The sequence below is a fragment of the Prionailurus bengalensis genome, chromosome C2 (genome assembly GCF_016509475.1).
Source record: "Prionailurus bengalensis isolate Pbe53 chromosome C2, Fcat_Pben_1.1_paternal_pri, whole genome shotgun sequence".
In the NCBI taxonomy this organism is placed as follows: domain Eukaryota; kingdom Metazoa; phylum Chordata; class Mammalia; order Carnivora; family Felidae; genus Prionailurus; species Prionailurus bengalensis.
The window spans coordinates 110990749-111014505 of NC_057350.1; the positions used below are offsets into that span (position 1 = coordinate 110990749).

Sequence of the window (23757 nt, forward strand, 5' to 3'; positions counted from 1 at the left end):
CCTTCTCCGAGGGGATATACCAATTAATATTTGAATTTCTTGTTGAGGGAAGGGCTGGGAAAACACAGCCCATAGGATCAGGTTCCTGTTCCCTAGTTAGTCATCCCAAAGCTCTTTACAATCTGGCTCTATCCTTTTTTTCTAGTCTTATGTGTCTCCTGGCGTACCTGTGCTAAATGTACCATTCCCTAATATGCCAGCCAGTGCCCTTTCATTCATGATTTTGTGCTTTGTTACATGCTATGTTGTCCTTTTAGACACCTTCTCCACCCTTTATGTATAAACTTAATTATGTAAGAACAAATTCCAACTTCACTGTCTGTTAAGCTTTTTCTTATCCCTCTCACAGAGCGGGTTGCTTTCTCATCAACCTGTAGCAGGTTTATCATATCTCTTACAATACTTACCATATTGTCAGGTACTTCACCTTTATATTTACCTCTTGCAATAGATTTCAGATTTGTCCAAGGTCAAGCATTTTGTCCTGTTCATCTCTATAACTAGAGTACAGCACAGTGCCTGGCCTATAGTAAACATGCGAATAAATATATGGACAGATATGGAAACACTTGTGTTTTAAGATTCCACAGCTTACTTGTTAAGTGAGAAAACGGAAGTGATGGTGGGAAGGTGAAAACAAAGATCCTACAGTCGGTTGTACATGGAGAAAAGTCTGTTCAATTTTTTGGGTGGACATTTAAACAGATTTTTATTAAACTTCATGCCTGCCCTGTGCATTAGGGTCTGATCATAAAACAAGGAAAGACTTGGTACCTATCCTCAGAGCTTAAATGTAGACAGAAAGACATAGAAGCTGTCCTGTAAAGTATGACTGACCCATTCTGGAAGAAGTAAAGAATGTATTGGGAATGAGGTTATATAGCAGGGATAGACTGGGCAAGTGAGGAAAGTAGTGAAATTCAGGGTAGGAAAAAGGGAAGTGTGTATATCAGAGAGGGTAGAACATAACTAAAAGTGAGAGAGGGTATCTTAATCGTCTGTGCTCTGGTTTTGTCATCAGTAAGCTTTATTATGCATTCTCTCTTCAATTCCACTTTGCACCATTCCTCTCACTTCCTACTGTGGCACGTTTACCAATTATTTTCTAGTAACAGGTGACAGTAGTGCAAGTAAAGTTTGAGAGAACAGTAAGCTAAAATTATTTAATGATGAATTGCTTTCTTAAGCTCCGTAGAAGGCAGGGAATGTTCAGGGAACTGTAACTAAAGAGTCTTGGAAGCAAAAGAAGGGTGTATGTGCCCTTGTCATCCCCTAGTCAGCCCTAAGAGGGGAGTTGAAGGAAGGTGATCCCTCGACAGAAGTTTTCAGGCGAAGCCCCCATCTGTCCCTTCCCAGAAGAAGAGCTGAACTGAAGGGAAGGAAACAGGGTGAAGATGATACGGAGGGTTGTCATTGGGTGCTTGGCCGGGGAGGGGGGGGTTGAAGCTTACCTCTGTTTTTTGGAATTGCTGGGAAGGGAGCCAACTGTGGGTCCATCCTGCTGACTAGGACTAATCTCTGTCTCAGGTTGCCCTACCTCAAGTTGATGCCTCTATATGTATCGAAGACTTAGGGGAATCCTGGGTCACAGGTACTGAATAGGGAAGGGGTTAACACTTTTTGGGTGTCTACTATGTGTCAGGCACTGTGCTTTATCTTACTGCATTTTTCTTTTATTCTCCTGCCAATACTATTATAAGTATTATAATAAATAGGCAAACCGAAGGGCAGAGGTTTATATCTTGTCCAAGGTTACACAGGTAGTCAGTGGCAGAGCACGGACATCAGTCCAGTTCTGTCTAACTCTAAAGCCCATGGTCCAGACCCCCCTTTTCCATCTAGATGCTCTCCCTAGGCGAATTCCCAGGGGCTTTGGGGTCAAAGTGTAGTTTCACTTTTCTTTGTCTCCTCCCACCCCCATGCCTTTCAAACCATTTAAGTTAGGTGGAATTCTTAGGCAGATGCGCCCTCTGTTTTTAGCAGTCACTAATGGCGTGGTGGAGTCATGGCATATAGTATTGGATTGACACATAGGAGACTTGAATACAGATTCTGGCTCTGCCATTTGGCTCTGACTGTAAGACTGAGCAGAATTAAATAGTTCTCAAGCATGAGTGGGTCTGTAGGTCCATAGATAAATTTACTGAATTTCCTGGGGCACTGATTCAAATTCCTAGATTAGCAGACCCCAACCAGACCTACGGAGTCCAAATCACAAGGGATAGGACTCAGGATTCTGTATTTTATAAGCTCTCTGGGATTCTTATGTGCACTCAGGTTTGGAAACCTATATATTCAAAATCTGAGTCTTGTACTAGGCATTTGTTATTTTATATGTGATATTTATATTTACATTAAATAGTAATGTTAACTTTTTAGAGCAAACTTAAAAGTTACTGTAGAATTATTTTTTTTATTTTGACTGCTAATGATGATCTAAAGTTTTATGTACTTTGGTAGAGAAAAATGATTTTTATATAAAATGTTGGATTTTATATATTAATGAACAGCTACTAATAAACTATTTAGTAGCATTCACTAGAAAGCATAATGAAATGTTCTTTAAAATCCTCTTTAAAACCCGAAAGTAAAAAGTCACAGATACTTGCTAAAACCAGAGAGTTTGCAAACGGTTTAAGCTATTTAAGAATTTTTTTATTTATTTTAGATATGTTCCAGAACAAAAAGAACACAGGTCCCAGTTTAAGAGAGGTTTCATGCAAGGGCATGTAAACAGACAAGAAAAAGAAGAAAAAGAAGCAATCTATAAAGAACGCTGGCCAGATTATGTAAGGGAACTGCGAAAAAGGTACGTGTTTTTTGCTTGTTTTTAATCTAATTTGAGAGCACAGAGGCTAAATGACTAAAACAAAAAAGCAGAGATTGTCTTCTTGAATTTGTTTCTAACTATTGTTATCCCAGTAATACTTCTATATGTTAATTGTGTTTTCCCATTTGCTGATTGAATTAATTTTAAGATTTTAAGACAACAGGTTGAACCTTAGGAAACTTGATCAGGTATTTCATGACTTCCTATTTAACTTTGATAGGTATTCTGCAAGTACTGTAGATGTTCTGGAAATGATCGATGATGATAAAGTTGATCTGAATTTGATTGCTGCCCTTATCCGACACATTGTTTTGGAAGAAGAGGTTAGTTTTTTGTTTGTTTCTTGGTGATGTTATTTTAATTTCATTAATATATCAAGACCTGAGAAAAGAAGAATAATTTTTTAAATGCTTTTTACAAGTAGCATATGGAAGAAATTGTTTTGACACTAGAAATAAGAATCTCAGAATACCAAAATTGAGGCATTTGATCTATTTGAAGAAAAGACTAAACAAATGAAATATCTGCGTTGTAAATCCTATTTTTAAGGAGTGAGCTTCAGGATGACTAGGTGGCTCAGTCAGTTAAGCATCCAACTCTTGATTTGAGCTCACGTCATGATCTCACAGTTTGTGAGATTGAGTCCTACATGGGGCTCCACACTGGCAGCACAGAACCTCTTTCTCTGCCCCTCCCTCTTTCTCTGCCCCTCCCTCACTTTCTCTCTCTCTCTCTCTCTCTCTCTCTCTCTCTCTCTCTCTCAAAATAAACATTAAAAAGAGTGAGCTTCTATTCTTTAGTTATAATCAGTAAATAAAACTTCTGAAGCTAGTTTAAGTGTGCACAGAAGTTTACATTTAGTGTGTTTGGTTACGTGATACTTTGTAATGGTTATTTCCCCTCCATATAGGATGGTGCGATACTGGTCTTCCTACCAGGCTGGGACAATATCAGCACTTTACATGATCTCTTGATGTCACAAGTGATGTTTAAATCAGGTATTATGGAAATGCATTTTATTACAATTCTAAGAATAGTACTTAAATCATATGCAGCATGTTTTTTTCTTTTATTTGAAGAAGCGTTGCTTAGTCTAAGGCTGCCTCACTGTAGGAACTTGGTGGTCTTAAGCCCAGGTTGGGTTTTTTCAAAAGTTGGGTCTCTTTCTCTCTTTTTTAAAAATAAAGTTCTAGGTCAGAAGATGAAGGTGGTAGGTATATGGTGAAGTTCTTTATTTTGGTATTATGAGAATATTTTACTTCTTTTTCTAAATTTGCCTAATAATATTGAGCCCTTAAAGTTAAGATGTTGGTACTTGCGTTTGTTTTTTCACTCACTGCTGCATTTAATTGGGCAGAAAAGAAGGTTGAATTTATCCCTTAGCCCAGCGTTTCTCAGTTCTGAATATACAAGTCACTAGTGGTGCTTCTGTAAAATTCAGATACTCAGACCCCATCCTCACCCAAATCTGAGAATGTGATTTGAACGTCTGTAGTTTTAAAAAATTCTATAGGTGCTTCCAACGCTTAAATAGCATGTTTAAGAGACATAATCTCTTATGTCTCAGAAATATATGGAACCATTTTTCTCCTATAAAATGCAGCCAGAGCATTTTCAGGAATAATTATTAACTTCCAATCAGTAAAATACAAAGCAAATTCTATTTAGTATTGTATAATTCTAATTATATTTTCTAAACTTAATCTCTTGAAGTGCTTTTGACACATTTTATTTTTACAAGACACTAAAAATGTTTTGATCTAAATGTATTGACTGAAATAGTAAAGCAGTATTTTTCATTCTTTGTTAAATCCCATTGTAGTAATGTCCTCAAAACATTCTCTATAATTAAAATTATTTACTGTTCTCTAGCTGGAAAATGTTTTTATCTGATTATCAGGGCTTCTCTGTAATGAAATAACTACTTTCAGTGATAACCTTTGTCTGTAGAAAAAGTGTAGTTGTGATTAAACTATGCAATTGAATTATTTTTTTAAACAACTAGGATTCTTTTTTTGGCCGAACCTTCTAACGTTGGTCTCTCCCACCCCCCAAAAAAACACTACTTTGTGATCGACTTTTAGTTTTAAAAAATGTGAGTATGTGTGGGGCACTGAGCTGGCTCAATCAGTAAAGCATGCAGCTCGTGATCTCATGGTCGTGAGTTCAAGCCCCATGTTGGGTGTAGAGTTTACTTCAAATAAAAAATGTTGAGTATGTGTATATATTTACCAGGAAAAATACAAGGAAGATCTACCAAAATGTAACACTACAATTACATGCTGTGATATTGGTTATTATAATTGACTTTATTAATTTTCTAATTATTCTCAAGGAAGGAGGTATTAATTTATACTTTTACCACCTGCTCAATTCTTTTTAAAAAGAAATCTTTCCAAAGTTTAACAAGAATGTTTTTTCTCAAGTTATAGTTTTAAAACTTAGCCTTAATAATTGGCTGTACTCTGTTGACCATGTTAAAAGGGGCAAAAAAATTGGTCTAACTCAATACTGACTAAAGGTGAATTTTGAAACTCAATTTATCGAATGCTTATCAACTTATTTTTTTCTTCTCATAAGAGTATAGACTTTGTTCCCACTGACTACTGTAGTTGTGCAATATCAGCAGTCTAAACTCTTTTTACCCCAGTTATGTTACCTTTAACAGAATTGTTTTTACTTTCATTGTTTTACCTGGCTACTGATTTTTTTTAACTTGTAATGCTTGTAATGAAACATTTAAACTTAGAGAAAACTAGAGAATCGTATAGTGAACAACATACACCAGTGACTTCAATGCAGCAGTTATTTTTGTGATCTAATTTTTTCCTTTTTAAAATAAATTGCGGCTGTCATGTATTATCTCTCAAAATATATGCATCTCTAAAAATGTACTTTTCTATATAATATATAACCATAGTACCATTTTTATATCTAATTCTTAACATCATCTAATAATCCAGTCTATAATCAGATTTTCCCATTTTCCCCCAAAAGTGTCTTTCACAGCTACTAGTTCAAATTACAGAAAATTGTAAGCCAGATAAGTCTTTTATTCCACATAATCACTTTCATATCCCCCTTACCTTCCCCATGGTAATGATTTGTGGAAAAGACTAGGCTAGGTCCACCTACCTAGACTTTCTAGATTTGTCTGAATCTGAGTCTTCATAATATCATCATTTGATCCTTTCTTACCTATACTTATAAAATGGAAGTTACATCTTAAGGCCTAATCCAACTCAAAGTAAATTATTTTTGGCCTGAGTATTGATCGAGTTAATGCATTTCATATTGTGTTACAGAGACAAGTAATTCAGAGCAATCTTTTTAGAAATATTAATTGCTTGACAGCTTTTTACTACCTTTTAAGATTTGTAACCCTTATCAGAGGATTTGGGGAGTATCATATTTCCTTTGAATAACAATTGTTTTTGGCAGGGGGAATACAGTTATCTTGAGTCATCTCAATACTTGCTAGAGATTTAAGTCTTTAAGTCGGGTTGCATTTTTTTTTGTAATCATAGCTAAACTTGAAGTTTACCCTTGCTTCCTTAACATTCCCTTATTTCCATCACTAATAACTACACCAAACTTTCTCCCTATTGTCTAGTAATCACGAATGGGTTGAACTATTTCATTTTGAAACTTAAAAAGTAGGAATGTGATTTTACATTTCTAACAAAATTATATTTAAAAATGTGGGTCACTTTACCAGTGCTGTTTCATTATTTTTTTAACATAAAAGTGGACATGGGAATTTCATTAAAGTGCTCTAAAAATTCACTTATTATCTATATGATTAAAATAGTGAGGATCACCCAAAGTCTATAAACTTATATTAGAGCGAATTTTTTGGTGTTCAGTTAACTGATGGGAATAGGACTAATGATGTTTTCTAGCATAATTTGAAAAGATTGTTCCTAACTTTTAAGCATTCTTTAGGAATTTGGGGAATATGTTTATCAATGTGAAATAAATTGACAGAATAAAATGTCAGTAAGAACTTACTGGAGCACTAAGAAAACAAGAAAATAAAAAGAATAAAGTTTCTCTGATTATACATAGTAATATAAATTAAGAATTATGTGCTTAACTAATCTGGAGCTTTTCTGCAACTGTTTATCTTAAAGTTTACTTTTCTTTTTTAATTTTCAGACAGGTTTATTATTATACCCTTACATTCACTGATGCCTACGGTTAACCAGACACAGGTATGTTGTTAAATTTATTCATCCTCTGTCTTTCAGATTGAGGCAAGTTTCAGATTAAGGACTGCTTATTATCTTTTATTTTCTTTTATTTTTTTTGAAGGTGCATTTTGAAGTAGTAATCCATATAAAAATCACTTCTTTAAGAACTTTGCAAATGAGTCTTCAGGGGATAATTGCACAAAAACTCTAGTAACTGAGTGTAATTAACAAATTAGTTTTGTCAGCATTAGGGAAAAGTTTATAGACTGGTTTCACCAGTAACTTGTTTGGGTTGCAGTTATCTATGACATACTACAGCTTGATGTTTGAGATTTTGATTTAACAGAATTAATGTATTTGTAGGTATGAGATTTCCTGTTTTATCAACAATATATTATTATGGTTTTGAATGTTTTGTCTCTTGTCAGGTTCAGGCATGTCCCTCGTTAGGATCAACACTGCATTCTCAAAGACAAGATAGTTTTCTGGACTGCAGTGTTTGCAGGCCCTGATAAAAGGAGATGGCTCAGAAGAAAGTCTGTCTGTCTCTCTCTCTCTCTTTCTCTCTCGTACTTTTTCCCCTCCTTTTGTGAGAAAAATCTCAAGACATTTCTTATTGAGGCTCTTTTAAAGCTTTTCTGCTGATTCTTTAATCCTCAGTAAGCCTCAGCCAACCCAATTAGAGTGCATACCTAAGTGAAGACAAGGGGTGAAGGACTCTTAGTTCCAAAGACCAGACAGAAGAGTACTTCCACTCTGACACTCTTAATTGTAAACTGTGTATTCCTTTGCTAGAAATTATATGACTACATTAGAAATTATATTTTCTGTTGATTACCTTTGATGTAAATGAAGAGATAAATGTATGTATTTCTTTGCATTATAGCCAAGTGGTACTTGACCACAAGTTTTCCTTTTACTCAGGTAGCTTTGTGAAGGATACCATTGAAGATTTTTTTTTTTTTAGTTTGACTTCAAAAACTTGTATGTAGTGGTACAGCCCACTGCTATCCATTCTGAGTTTGGCATCTGCCTGGGTGGTTGGTGTCCCTTACCCATAGAGTTTTGGATCATTCGTAATTTTTATTGTTAAACTGAACCCTCTCCCTCTCAAGAGTTTGATACACAAAAAAACATTTTGCTTTACAGTTCTTGTTAAAAAACATTCTGTAAATTTAAGTAATCCTATTTCATTTGAAATTTAGTTTGTGATAAGGTTCATTCTAAAATCTGGGAGATTTTGTTTGGTTTAATGAAAATGATGGTTTAATTGAAAATGATGTGTACCTATAAGTATGTGTACAAATGTTAGATGCATATGTGAAGGAATGAACACAATGTTGAAAAGGAACAGTATCTGAAGTAATTCTGATTGGAAGAATGATGTCTTAGAAATTAATGTGCTTTTGAGGTTTTGATGTATTGATTCTTACAGGTATTTAAAAGAACTCCTCCTGGTGTTCGGAAAATAGTAATTGCTACCAATATTGCAGAGACTAGGTAAAAATTGTTTTAAATATCAACTACTGATGATTATGTGTTTTGAGCCCCATAAATTAGCATACCTTATACACTTCTCTCTCTAAAAGATACTTCATAATGTCTTTAAAGTTAATTTAGTCATGGTGTTGGGCAGAGGCTTTTGTTTGCTTTCTAATCCTATAATGGATTAGCCTTTCTAAGTGTTTTTTAAAAAGCCTTCTTGGGGTGCCTGGTGGCTCAGTTGGTTAAGCGTCCAACTTCAGCCCAAGTCATGATCTCACAGTTGGTGAGTTTGAGCCCTGCAATGGGCTCTGTGCTGACAGCTCAGAGCCTGGAGCCTACCTCAAATTCTGTGTCTCCCTCTCTCTCTCTCTCTCTCTGCACCTCCCCTGCTTGCATAGTGACTCTGTCTCAAAAATAAACATTAAAAAAAAACCTTCTTAAGGAATCATGGGAGTTGAGGTCAATTTTGGTTTTGCGTTTTTCTGGTTGGGGGTCGTATTGTTTGGGAATTAGTTATAAATAGCCTTAAAATTTCTTATATTCCTTTGGAAGCATTAATATGTCTGTATACTCATTGAAACAGATTTTTCTGTGGAAGCTGATATTAAACCATGTGGGAACTTGGGACCACAGAGCTAGGTACAAAAGTCATCAAGCAAGCTATGAAGTTTGACTATGGGCAAATAAAAATTCCTCATGTCATCTGCAGAATTGACTGCCACTACAGCTCCTGATGCTGCCTGCCCAACAAGGGGCTTGATCCCTGTAATGTTGGTGAATGTGGGAACAGTGGTGAAAATCCCTAACTGCAAAATCAATATGACTAATTAAAAATGCTTTGAAGTCCCTATCTGTAGTCCTGTTAGAGGTTATGTGCTTTTAATGTATTTTTAATATTTCATACATCTGTTTTCCAAACAGCATTACCATAGATGATGTAGTTTATGTAATAGATGGAGGAAAAATAAAAGAGACACACTTTGACACACAAAACAACATCAGTACCATGTCTGCTGAGTGGGTTAGTAAAGCTAATGCCAAACAAAGGAAAGGTCGAGCTGGAAGGTAAGATGGAACCTTTGTCTGTAAGTTGTTTTAATCATAGTTTCTTTGGAAAAATATCTGCCAAGTTTTCTATTTTTAATTTTTCAATCTAGTTAATTAAAATTAATATTCTTTGTTAATTTGTTATTAGTTCTATTTAATTGCTTCCATTTTTTAAAAAGCATGAATTACTAATCATAACTAGTAATAATATTTGAATGTCATGTTATCTCCTAAACACTTTGTATATAATAACTTGCTTAATCTTCACAACAATGCTAGGAACTAGGTTATTGCCCCCATTTTAAGGGTATGGAAATTAAGGTATAAAGAAATTAAAAGTTAAACAGTTGTGTAAGTAGCAGAGTCAGGACTTGAACTCGGGCAGTCTGGCTCCAGTCTGGGCTCCTAACCCTGTACTTTACATCTATACTGGTTTTTCACTATTAGTTACCAATGAAAACACAAGGAAGTTTTCTCATTGATATGGGGGTAGCATAAGAAATAATATCTCTATCTTAATGGTAGAGTGATTTGCCTTTAACACAAGTAATTGCACTTATTATTCATTTTAATACATACTTCCTAGAAGTTTTACACCCTTATTCATATGAGTGGTAGAATCATGTCTGAAGTTGTAGAAGAGAGTTTTTCTTTTGCCTCCTACAGGTAGTACGAAAAAATTTCCGTTAATCTTCAGATAACTGGCGTAAGTAAGGAAAGAAGAGTTAGATAATTTCAGCAATACTTTGTTTTACATTTGTAGGTAGTAAAGCTCTGTATCTTGCTATAATCTTTGCAGATTATCCCACTGCAATTTGTAGGCCATTTATTAGATTATGCAGTTGCCGCTCTTGAGCTGAAGTGATAGCTTATTCTAAGAATAATCTCTAAGACTGAGGTTTTCTCATGAAGACTTAATACCACTGGATACTAATTCAAGTAGTATTCACCATGTGGTACACTTTTTTATATGAATAGTAAACATACTAGCCTTAGGTTTGATCCATAAAACGGTTCTAGAAATAAAGTAAACGAAGTATTCTGTTTCATCTAAATTTTCATTTGCAGTAGCTTGATAGAAGTTAACTATGGAATTACAGTGGTTTAATTCAAATGAAAAATAGCCCCTTGTAGGGTCCACAGATATAAATTCCTTTAGCAAAGCCTGATTTGATTAATAATTACTTTGAAGGCCAGATCAAAGTATATTATATGGTCCTCAGTGGAAGCATTCTTCATTTTTACAGGCATGTTATATTAATAGATGATGGGTCTTTGTATACTTGTGACAGAAATAGCTAAGAATTTTAGAATTTATTTTTATTCCTATAGAAAACGGGCCTCCCCCTCCTTTAGCAGCAAGAGTCCATAGGAATATTTATTCTGTTTGAAAATATATGAATACTCTCACCTCTACATGTCTGTCCTTAACACTGTCCATTTATATCACTAAAGAAAAATTCAGCAACTAAAACATTTCCAAAATCCCTCTGAGAGCTCACTAAATAGCACATACTTAAAAGATTTTAAATAATATAGACAGGTTAACATAATGCTAGGATTATTACATAAAATGCTCACAAGGCATATAGAGGGTAAACCTCAGTAAACAGTTATTAAGCACAGCATTCTGGAATCTGTAAGTTAGTAAAAAGGAACCAAATTATTGGTGCGGGGAGGAAATCATCTCTTTCTTAAAACTAGAACATAGGGATAATGGATCTAGATAATGTTACTCAGATACATGGGGAGAAGGAATGTATGATTAATAAAAATGAAATATTAAGTTAGTTATGGTGTAGTTCATATGATACAGATATTGGCTATTTTCCCTGCCTGCTATTTTCTCTGGAGTTCTAAAAAGTCATTGGTAATGTTCCTTTTATTTATTTTTTTTTTAAGAGTGCAGCCTGGTCATTGCTATCATCTATATAATGGTCTTAGAGCAAGCCTTCTGGATGACTATCAACTGCCAGAAATTTTGAGAACTCCTCTGGAAGAGCTTTGTTTACAAATAAAGGTAAATTAGGTGGGAGAGTTAAGAAACTAAATGGAGAGTGGGGTTCTAATTTTCAACATTTGTATAGAAGAAAGTAGTATGTTAATCTGTGAAGAATTGTTATCATGTGTGTGTGTGTGTGTGTGTGTGTGTGTTTTAGTAAACTGTCTCTAAACTTCCTTCAAATGTTTATTAAACACATTTTATCATGTACTGCTCTAGGATCATGCTGCCTGTGTTTGAATCCTAACTCCCCTGACAAGCTAGTGGCAAGTTATTTAAATAAAGTTTATATAGAATTCTTTAGAACATTGCCTGGCATGTAGTGAGTAAGTGTTCAGTAAATAAATATTAGCTACATGTACTGTTACTACATCTTAAGGTGCTGTCCGTCTGATAAACCACTCACCATTTTTTGGCATTTTATATGTATTTTGATAGAAACAACCTTTTTATTTTGAAAATGATCGGTAAATTAACCTATTTGTTGAGATTTTAACCAGCTACTTTTGTCATTAATATAAAGCTGGTGGGTGATAGAAAGTAGTAATGTGAAAATCATGTATAAGTTTGATGCTTTATTAATTGACACAGGCATGACTAAACTGTTAATGTCAGTATATGATATATGTTTAATTATATTTGTCTTCCCCCAGATTTTAAGGCTAGGTGGAATTGCTTATTTTCTGAGTAGGTTAATGGATCCACCATCAGATGAAGCGGTGTCACTCTCCATAAAACACCTGATGGAACTGGTAAATTTTATTTTATTTTTCAAAATGTTAAGTTAGATTTATAATGTTAGAGCACGTAAGCCACCTGATTAAAAAATTTACTCTCATTACTATGAAGTAGATCAATGAATACACAGTGCCAAATTTGATTTACTCTTTGGCTTGGTATACGAAACGTGAATTAGAAAGTTATAAAATGATACCTTTGTGATGGTCTTATTATTCTGGGTCCTTTCCACACAATTTTTTTCATTGTAGGCTTGTTTTAAAACTAGATAAAATTTTGGGGGCACCTGGGTGGCTCATTCGGTTAAGCGTCCCGACTTTAGCCTAGGTCATGATCTCGCTGTTCTGGATTTCAAGCCCCGCATTGTTCTCTGTGCTGACAGCTCGGAGCCTGGAGCCTGTTTCAGATTTTGTGTCTCCCTCCCTCCCTCTCTCTGTCTCTGCCCCTTCCCCACTCATACTTTATCTGTCTCTCTCAAAAATAAACATAAAAAAAAAAAACTAGATAAAATTTTATATCTTTCAGTTTACTGGTCTTTGTCTTCATTTGCATTCTTCAGATGAATTTGGTTGGTTTCTTAGATTCTTCTGATTACCATAATGTTTTCAGAGCTTTTCTCAAATCCAAGTAATTTAATGACTGTGGACATCTTATGAAGGCAGTTCTTGTATTTTTGAAAGAATACTGGTCTTAATTTTTTTGTTTTGTTTTGTTCTGCTTTAGTTTCTTTCTGTGACATCATTGTTTTGAGAAACTAGTTTCAGTGACTTAACAAGTGACTACTTAGTTGGTAGCCATCCCTGCACAAGACCATATTGAGAAGAGTCACAGGACTGGCTATGAATTAGTACCCAGAGTGAGGAGAAGGGCGCTGTGAGGTAATGCTCAGAGAAGAGAAAAAGTGGTTCAAGCTGTCCTCTCCAATAAGGCAGCCACTGGTCACATGTGACTATTTAAATTTGAATTTTGACGTAAATTACAAATTCAGCATCTCAAGTCACATTGCACATAGAACATTTTTGACATTGCTAAAATTCTGTTGATTCGTGTGGGGTTAGAGGTTTCTGAAGATGTACTTTATATATTTCATTTTTATTTAAGCCATTTATACAGGTAATTTTGAGAATTTGACCTACATCAGAACACTGTAGTAGCTTTTAATGTGAGTTATTTAAATGAAAAAGCATAGTTAATTATCTGTCTTTGTTGGAATTTGTATTAGGTTTAGTGAGGTTCCTGGTACTTTAGGAAGTAGTACAGTTTTACTGCTGACCTGTCTTCCCACCTAGGCTTTTATCTAGTAGAATAGAGCTTTGCTGCTATTTCGTCTAATAGAATAGAGCTAGGTGGCAATCAGAGAATCACCTTACTGTTGATGGTAGAGATGGATGACCAGAGAACAGTTGGACTCTGACCCAAGTGGGTGGCTTCTTGTCTCCTAACTGAATTTAAGAGCCAGTCTTTACTTAGCCGTTTGCTTGAAACGGCCATGCAAATCCTTCTCCATCATGAAAAGGCCAGCAAATCCTTCTCCCAACAGTAGATTCCAAAGCTTTTTTAAAGTTTTTATTTAAATTCCAGTTAAAATACAGTGTAGTATTAGTTTCAGGTGTACCATATAGTGATTTGATGCTTCCTTAAGACACCCAGCGCTCATCACAAGTGCATTCCTTATCGCCATCACCTGTTTAACCCATCTCCCCTCTGGTAACCATCTGTTCTCTGTAATTAAGAGTCTGTTTCTTGGTTTGCCTCTCTGGGATTTTTTGTTTTTGTTTTTCTTTTTCTTTTTCTCTATGCTCTTTGGTTTCTTAAATTTTATGTATGAGTTAAATTATTAGGTGTTTGTCTTTCTCTGAATGACTTATTTCACTTAGCATGATACTCCATCCACATCTTTGGAAATGTCAAGATTTCATTCTTTTTTATAGTTGAGTAATATTCCATTATATATATATATATATGTATATATATATGCATGCCACATGCCACATCTTCTTTATCCATTCATCATTTGGTGGACACTTGGGCTGCTTTTATAGTTTAACTATTGTCGACAGTGCTGCTGTAAACATTTGGGGTGCATGTATCCCTTTGAATTGGTATTTTTGTATTCTTGGAGCGAATACCTGGTAATGCAGTTGCTGGATTGTAAGGTAATTCTATTTCTAACTTTTTGAAGAATGGCCATGCTGTTTTCCACAGTGGATACACCAGTTTGGGTTCCCACCAACAGTGCATCATTAGGGTTCCCCTTTCTCCACATCTTCGCCAACACCTTTTGTTTCTTGTGTTGATTTTAGCCATTCTGGTAGGCATGAGGTGATATCTCATTGTGGTTTCTATTTGTATTTCCCTAATGACAAGTGATGAGCATCTTTTCATGTGTCTGTTAGCCATCTATATTTTTTGGAAAAATGTCTGTTCATGTCTTCTGCCCATTTTTAATCAGATTATTCATTTTTAGGGTGTTGAGTTTTATAAGTTCTTTATATATTTTGAATACTAACCTTCTATCAGATATGTCATTTCCAGATATTTTCTCCCATTCTGTAGGTTGCTTTTTAGTTTTGTTGATGGTTGGTTGGGGAAGGGGCAGAGAATCCCAAGCAGACTCCTTGCTGTCAGTGTGGACCCAAGCACAGGGCTCCCATTTTGTAAACCGAAATCATGAGATCATTACTTGAATTGAAATCAGGAGTCAGACACTTAACCCATTAAGCCACCTAGGGGCCCTATAAATACTTCTGTTTATCCCTTTCCAATCATCTAGGACCCATAGTACAATCTTGAGCAGAAGTGTTATGATAGTGTACATTCTTGTGTTATTTTTCTCAGAGGGAAAGCTGTCAACAATTTGTTGAGTGTATTTGTTGAGGATTTTTTTCATGGAAACTGTCAAATTAAGGAAGTTTCTGATTTACTAAAAGATTTTTATTGTGCATGGATAATTGATTTTGTCAAATCCCTTTTCTGCCTCTCATGAGATTATGATGTGGGTTTTTTCTTGTTTAATTTGCTGTGTATTGGATTACATTGATTTTTTTTTCAAATGTTAAACCAACTTTCATTCCTGAAACAAATCTAACTTGCTGGGATTCAGTTTGCCTTTTTTTTTTTTTTTTCCTCCCTGTGGTTTCTCATGCATAAGTTTATTTAGTAGTTTTCCTTTCTCCAAATGTCCCTGTCCAGTTTGTTACCAAGATTAGGCCAGGTACAAAAAAACAAGTAGGGAGCATTATATATTTTTTTTGTTTTTCTGTTCTCTGAAAGAATTTTTTGTAAGATTAAGATTATTTCCACCATAAATGTTTAGAAGTCTTTTCTGATGGGATACATACGGGTTATGGTTTTTATTTTTTGTTGATATCTTTTTGTGTACCTAGTTATTTTAATTGTGTACTGGACATTGCATTTATAGTGCTCTTTGTAGATAAAAATTTGAAACCTAAGATGATGATAACTTTCTCCAGCGAAGATTTATGTTGCTTCTGCCAGGAAAAGAAGCACCAGTTCTGGGCTCACCTCCCTGGACTTCTGTTATTCTCCAAATTCTATACTTACAATTTTTATACTTTTTTAACTCCTCAGTGTCTTCAAGCAGCTTTCCTAACTATATTCAGTGGGACAATTGGACCAAATTACCTAGGTAATCAGAGCAGTAGCCCACCCCCAGTTTTCAGTGTTCTGGATATGCCCATTATTTCTTGCCTTCCTGTCTGATGTCTCTTAAACTACCAGAATCAAAGCTTTGCATTATATATTTCGAATATATAATAGTTGTTTCTTTCTTTGTTTTATTTTGTCCCACAACACCAGGGGGTGATTTTATTTAATTGAAAGTTTGCTGATGTGGTATTTCTCTTATTTCTCTCCTAACATTTAGAGTAGGGCCAGGTTGTGGATATTTTATTTGTCGATTTTAATGTAAGTTTCTAACCTTTGCTGACTTCAGAAATTCTGTTTTGGTGAAGAAAACAGCATCGAACGATATTAAAGCATTTGGGTCTAAGAGTGAGAACTCTCCTGTTGTTTATTTTAAAGCAAACTAAAATAGCTTTGAATAGGATGCTTTACAGTGTTGATTTTAAACATAAATCCGTGCTTTACAGAATGCTTTGGATAAACAAGAAGAATTGACACCCCTTGGAGTCCACTTAGCACGATTACCAGTTGAGCCACACATTGGAAAAATGATTCTTTTTGGAGCTCTTTTCTGTTGTTTAGACCCAGTACTCACCATTGCTGCTAGTCTCAGCTTCAAAGATCCCTTTGTCATTCCATTGGTAAGAAAGATACAGATAAAAGGCTAAGTGTTTTTATATTCACAGAATAGTTTTTGTTGAGATCCATTTTTCAGCATTTTATTTGAATGCCTTTCTCACTTGACCATCAGGGCAATTTAAGTGGCCTTCATCTATTTTTTCTTTCTTTTTTTTTCTTCTTTCTTAAGGGCAAAGAAAAGATTGCAGATGCAAGAAGAAAAGAATTGGCAAAAGATACCAAAAGTGACCATCTGACAGTTGTGAATGCATTTGAGGTAAAAAATGACTTGTTCTGGATTGTGACAGTTCATTCAAGTGAAAAGCTGATAATAGACGTACTCACTTTTTAAAATGTGTATATTTAATAGGTATCAGGAATAAATTGCTGAGTGTTTAAAATTAGGTGAACATTTAAAAAACATTGCACATGATATATTTTTTGATAGTTCATTACATTTACCCTTTTGGGAAAAAAAATCTGTATTTGTGTTTTGATAACAGTAGAACAAATTAACAGTTTATCTTAAAAATCTATTTTATATTCATTTATATCTTTGTGTTGACATTCGTAAAAGATGGTCTTAGTCTGTTTATTAATAAACTATAACTTATTCAGATTTAACATTTTGATGAGTATGCTAATCATGCACATTATTTAGAGAGACCGTTTCTCCTCCCAAAAGTCAAGCTTATGTGAGGAATACATTTATCACCCATATTTACAAAATTTAAATAAATGTAATTAGGTTTTTAGAGATAGTATCCTTTTACTGTAGCTCTAGATTCATTTTTATACCACGTATTATGGGAAAGTTTATGTATTTTTTTTCTTTGAGCTCATCCAGTATTAACTTTTCTTTTTGCCCATCTTCCCTTGTCTGTGTATATAACTTCGTGTATATAATATATATAAACTTCGTGTATATATATATATGTTTGTGTATATGCCAATACAGTAGCATTAGAATTTGTTCAGCAGAGTGTTCTTTTTTATTAATACCTAATATATATGATGGCATTTTGTATAAAATACACAGTATATTGTTATATAACTTTTACTTGTTTGTATGAAGAAAGGTCTGGAAATTCATTAGTGGGTATATCTTAACAACTAGAATCATGGGGAGTGCTTTTTTTTAATAGTATGTGAATTTCAAAATTCTTTGAGTAGTTTATAAAGAAGATGAAGTATTGGTAGAAGAGTAAGTTATTACCAAAATAAAGATAAACTAGTAAGAATCTTTGCTTTGATGAACAATATTAATAGTTTTCTTTAATTTCTTTGCCCCATAGGGCTGGGAAGATGCTAGACGACGTGGTTTCAGATATGAAAAAGACTATTGCTGGGAATATTTTTTGTCTTCAAACACATTGCAGGTAATGGTGAATGTTTTGAAATGATTCCCAAATATGTTTATATGTATCCATTTTGTACAGTTAGATCTTCAGCAAAAAAGTTAATGGTGTGAGTTTGTTATATGAAGTTAAATGATTATACAAAATAATAGAAGGAATCTTTATTAAATAAATCAACTGCAACAAAACAAAGGTATATAATATAATAAACATAAAGGTGGCTAATGGCTAAGAAAAGAAACAAGATTCCAGAGTACAGCAGGAAAATGTAGTAAAGCTTGGGTACTCTTTGCCCCCACCTTCTAGTTGCTGTTTGGATGATTCAGCCTGAAAATGCTCACTGATACTCCTAAAATCTATTTTAAAATAATAAACAGTATCTTTAACTTTTGGGTAGGTTATCTTTAATAAGAAAACACTGGAAAGGAGGCCTTTGTGAACCAGAGATCGTAAATAAACAGGACAGATAGACATCAGACATAACGACTCTACACTGAATTGGAGAAGTATAAGATTAGGAATTCCTCACGTTCCCCTGTTACATGTACATTCCAGTGATATGGCAGGAACCTTGGTACTGGACATTTAACAAATGTACAAGGGGGTAAAAGAATCAAGAATCTAGCATGTCTAGCAAATCTAATAAAAGCTGTGCAAACATTAACAAAATGCAATATGACAGTTCTCAAAGTTACAACAATCAATGTCAAAAAAGAATAGATTACAACATATCTCAACAGAGAATACTGTACAGCTGCTTCATAGTAAATAACAGTTTAGGAAGAATATGAATTCAATAAAACAAAGATAAGAAAATAAACCAATAATAGAGTGGATGAAAAGACTGCTGACCTAAGAAGACACATTGATGACCAAAAGAATTACAGGGAACAAAATGGATATCCCTGTAAAGGATTGATATAGAAGAAAGAGTCTAGGTAATCACAGTTTGTAGATGCAGCCACAAAAGAAAAAATTGAAAACAATAAGTAAAAAGCTTCTAGACAGGAAGACAGGACGGATCCATCATAAAGATAATAGGTGTCTCTCCATAGAAAATTCAGGTGTAATTATGACTATGTATTCAGAGATATGTGCAAGAACATTTCCTTCAGTACAGAAAATAAAATGAACTACATGTATGAAAAGATGACTGAATCCAAGGGTTGAGAATATTCTATCCAGTCAAGATATTAATTCACCTATAAAGACAGAGGACAGGCATTCAAGAATGCATTTGAAATACTACACCCATGAGCTGTTCTTGAAAAAGAGACATTGAATTGCTGTCTACTAAGAGATAAAAAGAATTTCAGAAATGGAGAGTACCTATTAAATCAATGAGTGTTGTGTGTGGATATTATTTAAATATAAAACAAATACAAAACGGTATTGGGAATTAAAGATACAGAATAGAACAGAGTAGAATAGTTATTATTCTGAACAGTATAAAATAATGGTAATAAAAAAACCAGGACATGGTCTGGAGTGTCAGAGTCACGTAGTTCACAAAAGGGATATAGACTTAAGACCAACTTTACGTTTCCTAATCTCTTATTTTAAGCTTAAAGGATCTTTTATTATCTTTTGTGATTGTGAAAATTTAAGATTCATCAGTTTAATTTTTATTTCTATTTAACTTTTTAAAATTGAACTCAAATTATCCAGCACCCCCAAAGAATTGAACTCAAATTAATTTTAATACTCATATTAAAATAGCTTTTATACATTATCCCATTGTTAGGATAGCATTTCTATCTAACTCTTCTGTCAGTATATATGTGTAAATGTCTGCAGTATTATTTAGTTAGTTAATGGTTACTTCTGACTAAACTGAGTTAGGGAAATTTCATTTGTACTTCCTGTATTACTTGTGTGCTTTATAATGAGCCATGCATCATTTTTATTCAAATTAGGATTCTTCTTCAAAACAAAACAAAAAAACAGACATTAAGCCTTTGTGCCAGTATGTAACAGCAGTTAATTCTCAGTAGTAGAACTATGGATGTAGTAGAAATATATGGATGTTGATTATTTTATTTATGCTTTTCTGTTTTGGGGGGGGGGGGGTTGTTTTCAAAATATGGGGTGGAGAACCATTTTTTAAATTATGTTAATGAATCTTCTGCAGAATGGAGCAACACTTAAAACATCAGTGGTTATTCCTTAATAGCAGGCAAAACTTTTCTGTTAAAAAATCAGATGATATTTTAGGCTTATAGGCCATATGGTCTCTGTTAGAGCCACTCACTTCTGTTATTATAGTGTAAAAGTAACCATAAATAATAGCTGAGCGAGTGTGACTTTGTTTCAGTAAAACTTTACTGACAAAAACAGGTGTTTGTAAATTTTGTAGTCTGCCAGCCTCTGCTCTAAAACATCACATTTTTGCAAGTGTCTTATAAAGCAAGGAAAACTTACAGCTATTTATATGAGTATACGTTGTATGGCCCCTATAAAAATCTGTATGAAAGGTATTCTAGTTCTGTTTGTTATCATTGCTCCCTAGATGCTGCATAACATGAAAGGACAGTTTGCTGAGCATCTTCTTGGAGCTGGATTTGTAAGCAGTAGAAATCCTAAAGATCCAAAATCTAATATAAATTCAGGTAAAGAAGAAAATGCAGTGTAAATAGCTTGCTTTTTGCATTGTTTGTTGTATCTGTATTTTAATTTTTTTCCCCTCTACCTACTCCCAATAGATAATGAGAAGATAATTAAAGCTGTCATCTGTGCTGGTTTATATCCTAAAGTTGCTAAAATCCGACTAAATTTGGGTAAAAAAAGAAAAATGTAAGCATTGAAGATTATTATGAATTATTTGTAATTGTCTCCTTCAGCTTTTGAAATCCTCTTTATGGCAGCAGAGCTTATATTTTAAACTTGTTCTTCTTTATATTTGGGCCATGTTCTTGTTCTTTACTTTTGATCTAAATTGAAGAGAATGCAGGGGCACCTGGGTGGCTCAGTCAGTTAAGCATCTGACTTTGGCTCAGGTCATTATCTCACAGTTTGTCAGTTCAAGCCCCATGTCGGGCTCTGTGCCGACAGCTCAGAGGCTGGAGCCTGCTTGGGATTCTGTGTCTCCCTCTCTCTGTTCCTACCCTGCTTGCACTCTCTCTCTCTCAAAAATAAAAAATAAAGATTAAAAAAAATAATAAATTTAAGAGAATGCAAACTATTTAACACAGGCATCACTTTCCCTCATAGCACTTACCTGGAGTTAGCTCTCCCATCACCCATTATTCACAAAGAACGTTAATGAAATATAATACTAGGGTAAATATTAGGAAAGTAAGCCAGCTATTAAAAAAAAAGTCAGTGCAGAGGCATCTGGGTGGCTCGGTCGGCTAAGTGTCCAACTTCTGCTCAGGTCATGATGTCATAGTTGGTGAGTTCAAACCCCACGTCAGGTTCTCTGCTGACAGCTCAGAGCCTGGAGCCTGCTTTGGATTCTGTGTCTCCCTCTCTCTACCCCTCCCCTGATTGTGTTCTCTCTCTCTCTCTCTCTCTCTGTTTCTCTCAAAAATAAACATTTAAAAACAGTGCATGGATGGATATTACCTAGAGAAGACTTTCTTAGGATTTCTTCTCTTCTAAGACACATAATTTTCTAATTTACCTCTTTGATGAAAATTGTGGTGATTTCACTGTTTTAGGTAATAAGGTATAACTTTTAAATATATGTACAAATAATTAGCCTCAGGAATAATTGGAGACTGCAAGGCATATTTTTTGCCTAGCAAATAAGTTCATTCTAGTGAGGAAACAGCAACTCTAAGTCACAGATGTGTAGTAGTGTGTGAATGAAGACATGTTAGACTCTTGTGTCATGTCATTAAAATAGTCCCTAGCCAGTGGATTCATAAGTGAATATGTTAATTTGAGCATTGTGTCCTAAGGAAGTAATTCCAAATGTTTTTTAAAAAGGTGTATTGTAAAGAACATAGGTGTCCAAAAAAAAAAAAGTGGGGAAATTATTTGATATTATCATATTATAATGGCATTTAAGCTCATATAAATAAGGCATATATGGGGCGCCTGGGTGGCGCAGTCAGTTAGGCGTCCGACTTCAGCCAGGTCACGATCTCGCCGTCCGTGAGTTCGAGCCCCGCGTCAGGCTCTGGGCTGATGGCTCGGAGCCTGGAGCCTGTTTCCGATTCTGTGTCTCCCTCTCTCTCTGCCCCTCCCCCGTTCATGCTCTGTCTCTCTCTGTCCCAAAATAAATAAAAAAACGTTGAAAAAAAAAATTTTTTTTTTAAAAATAAGGCATATAAAAACAGTTACTGTACAATAACAAAATAAACTGACATTAAATGAAAAAGTTTGGATATCCTATGATGATAAACATGAAAACATACAAGATCTCAAGGACAGATTAAAGTGCAGACATTGTTTTAGGGCAGTGCTTCTCAACTGGGGTGACTTTACCTGCCAAGGGACATTTTATTTGACTGTGACATTTGAGGTAGTTCCAGCGGGGGCAGTACTACTAGCATCTAGTAGATAGAGGCCAGAGATGCTATTAAACCTTTAATATCCAGGACAGCCTCCACGACAAGGATTACTCAGTTTAATATGTCAAATATGCAGAGTTTGGAAAACCTTATTGTCACATAGGAAGTTACGGATAACATGAATTTTAATCATTGTAACTGGATTATCTACACTTTAAGTGAACCAGGTACTTTTTTGATATCATTACTTTGTCAGTTTTTTAAAATATCCATTCTTGTCTTTACAGATAGCTTAACAGAGAGACTCTGAAATACATTTTATAAATTTCTCTGCCATCCTATGAAGGATTTACGGAAAAAAATGTAGTTCTGTTTGTATCGGTGCTTTATTTTGGTCTAAACCAGGGATCAGCCAATTTTAGCATGCTTGGCCAAAATCTTGTTGGTATAAATTTTTATTGGAACAGCCACACCTCTTCGTTTACATGTTATCTGTGTCTGCTTTCCTGCTTTGTCAGCAGACTTGAGTAGCTGTGATGGAGCTCATCTGGCTTACAAAGCCTAATATATTTTCTGTGTGGTCCTGTACAGAAAAAGTTGCCAACCCCTGCTGCTTTCATGATGTAGGATTATAAGGTGGCATTGGTTAAATAGGCTGTGGTGAGGAAGAATAATTTCTGATTTTATTCTAAGGACTCATGACTGTGATTCATGAATTTGGTTAGAAGTATTATGAGTTCCTAGAACCATGGAAAGATACTCTTAAAAACAAATAGGAAGGATTAATGGATTAAGAGCTTTTATGTTGTCATTTAATACAGGCAATTACCATTGATTGTTTCAAAAGAAACTGTCAGACATCTCCATGTTGAATAATATTGGTTAAAGACTCGTGTATTTTGAGGTAAAACTTTTATGACTATCAAAGAAAAGACCCTGTAAATTGAAAGACTGACTAGAGCTATGTCAGAATACCTTTATTCCTTTGCAGTGCAGAAGCATGAAGATAAAAAGCTTCTACATTGCAAAGGAAACAATCAACAAAACTAAAAGGCAACCGACAGAATGGGAAAAGATACTTGCAAATGACATATCAGACAAAGGGCTAGTATCCAAAATCTATAAAGAACTTACCAAACTCCACACGCAAAAAACAATCCAGTGAAGAAATGGGCAGAAAACATGAATTAGACACTTCTCTAAAGAAGACATCCAGATGGCCAACAGGCACATGAAAAGATGCTCAACGTCCCTCCTCATCAGGGAAATCCAAATCAAAACCACACTGAGATACCACCTCATGCCAGTCAGAGTGGCTAAAATGAACAAATCAGGAGACTATAGATGGCTGGAGAGGATGTGGAGAGATGGGAACCCTTTTGCA

At 34.7% G+C, this 23757-nt stretch overlaps 1 protein-coding gene across 1 annotated transcript in view; it reads left to right on the forward strand.

Moving 5' to 3' along the window:
• Window positions 1-23757, forward strand: part of DHX36 (DEAH-box helicase 36) — a 50365-nt gene that overhangs the window by 19906 nt on the left and 6702 nt on the right. Inside the window, exons 10-22 of the mRNA XM_043595080.1 lie at window positions 2669-2809; window positions 3051-3153; window positions 3741-3828; window positions 6989-7044; window positions 8459-8523; window positions 9430-9573; window positions 11458-11575; window positions 12211-12309; window positions 16408-16581; window positions 16749-16835; window positions 17854-17937; window positions 20426-20525; window positions 20619-20709. Coding sequence (XP_043451015.1) covers window positions 2669-2809; window positions 3051-3153; window positions 3741-3828; window positions 6989-7044; window positions 8459-8523; window positions 9430-9573; window positions 11458-11575; window positions 12211-12309; window positions 16408-16581; window positions 16749-16835; window positions 17854-17937; window positions 20426-20525; window positions 20619-20709 — 1350 coding nt within the window. The remainder of the gene's footprint in view (window positions 1-2668; window positions 2810-3050; window positions 3154-3740; window positions 3829-6988; window positions 7045-8458; window positions 8524-9429; window positions 9574-11457; window positions 11576-12210; window positions 12310-16407; window positions 16582-16748; window positions 16836-17853; window positions 17938-20425; window positions 20526-20618; window positions 20710-23757) is intronic.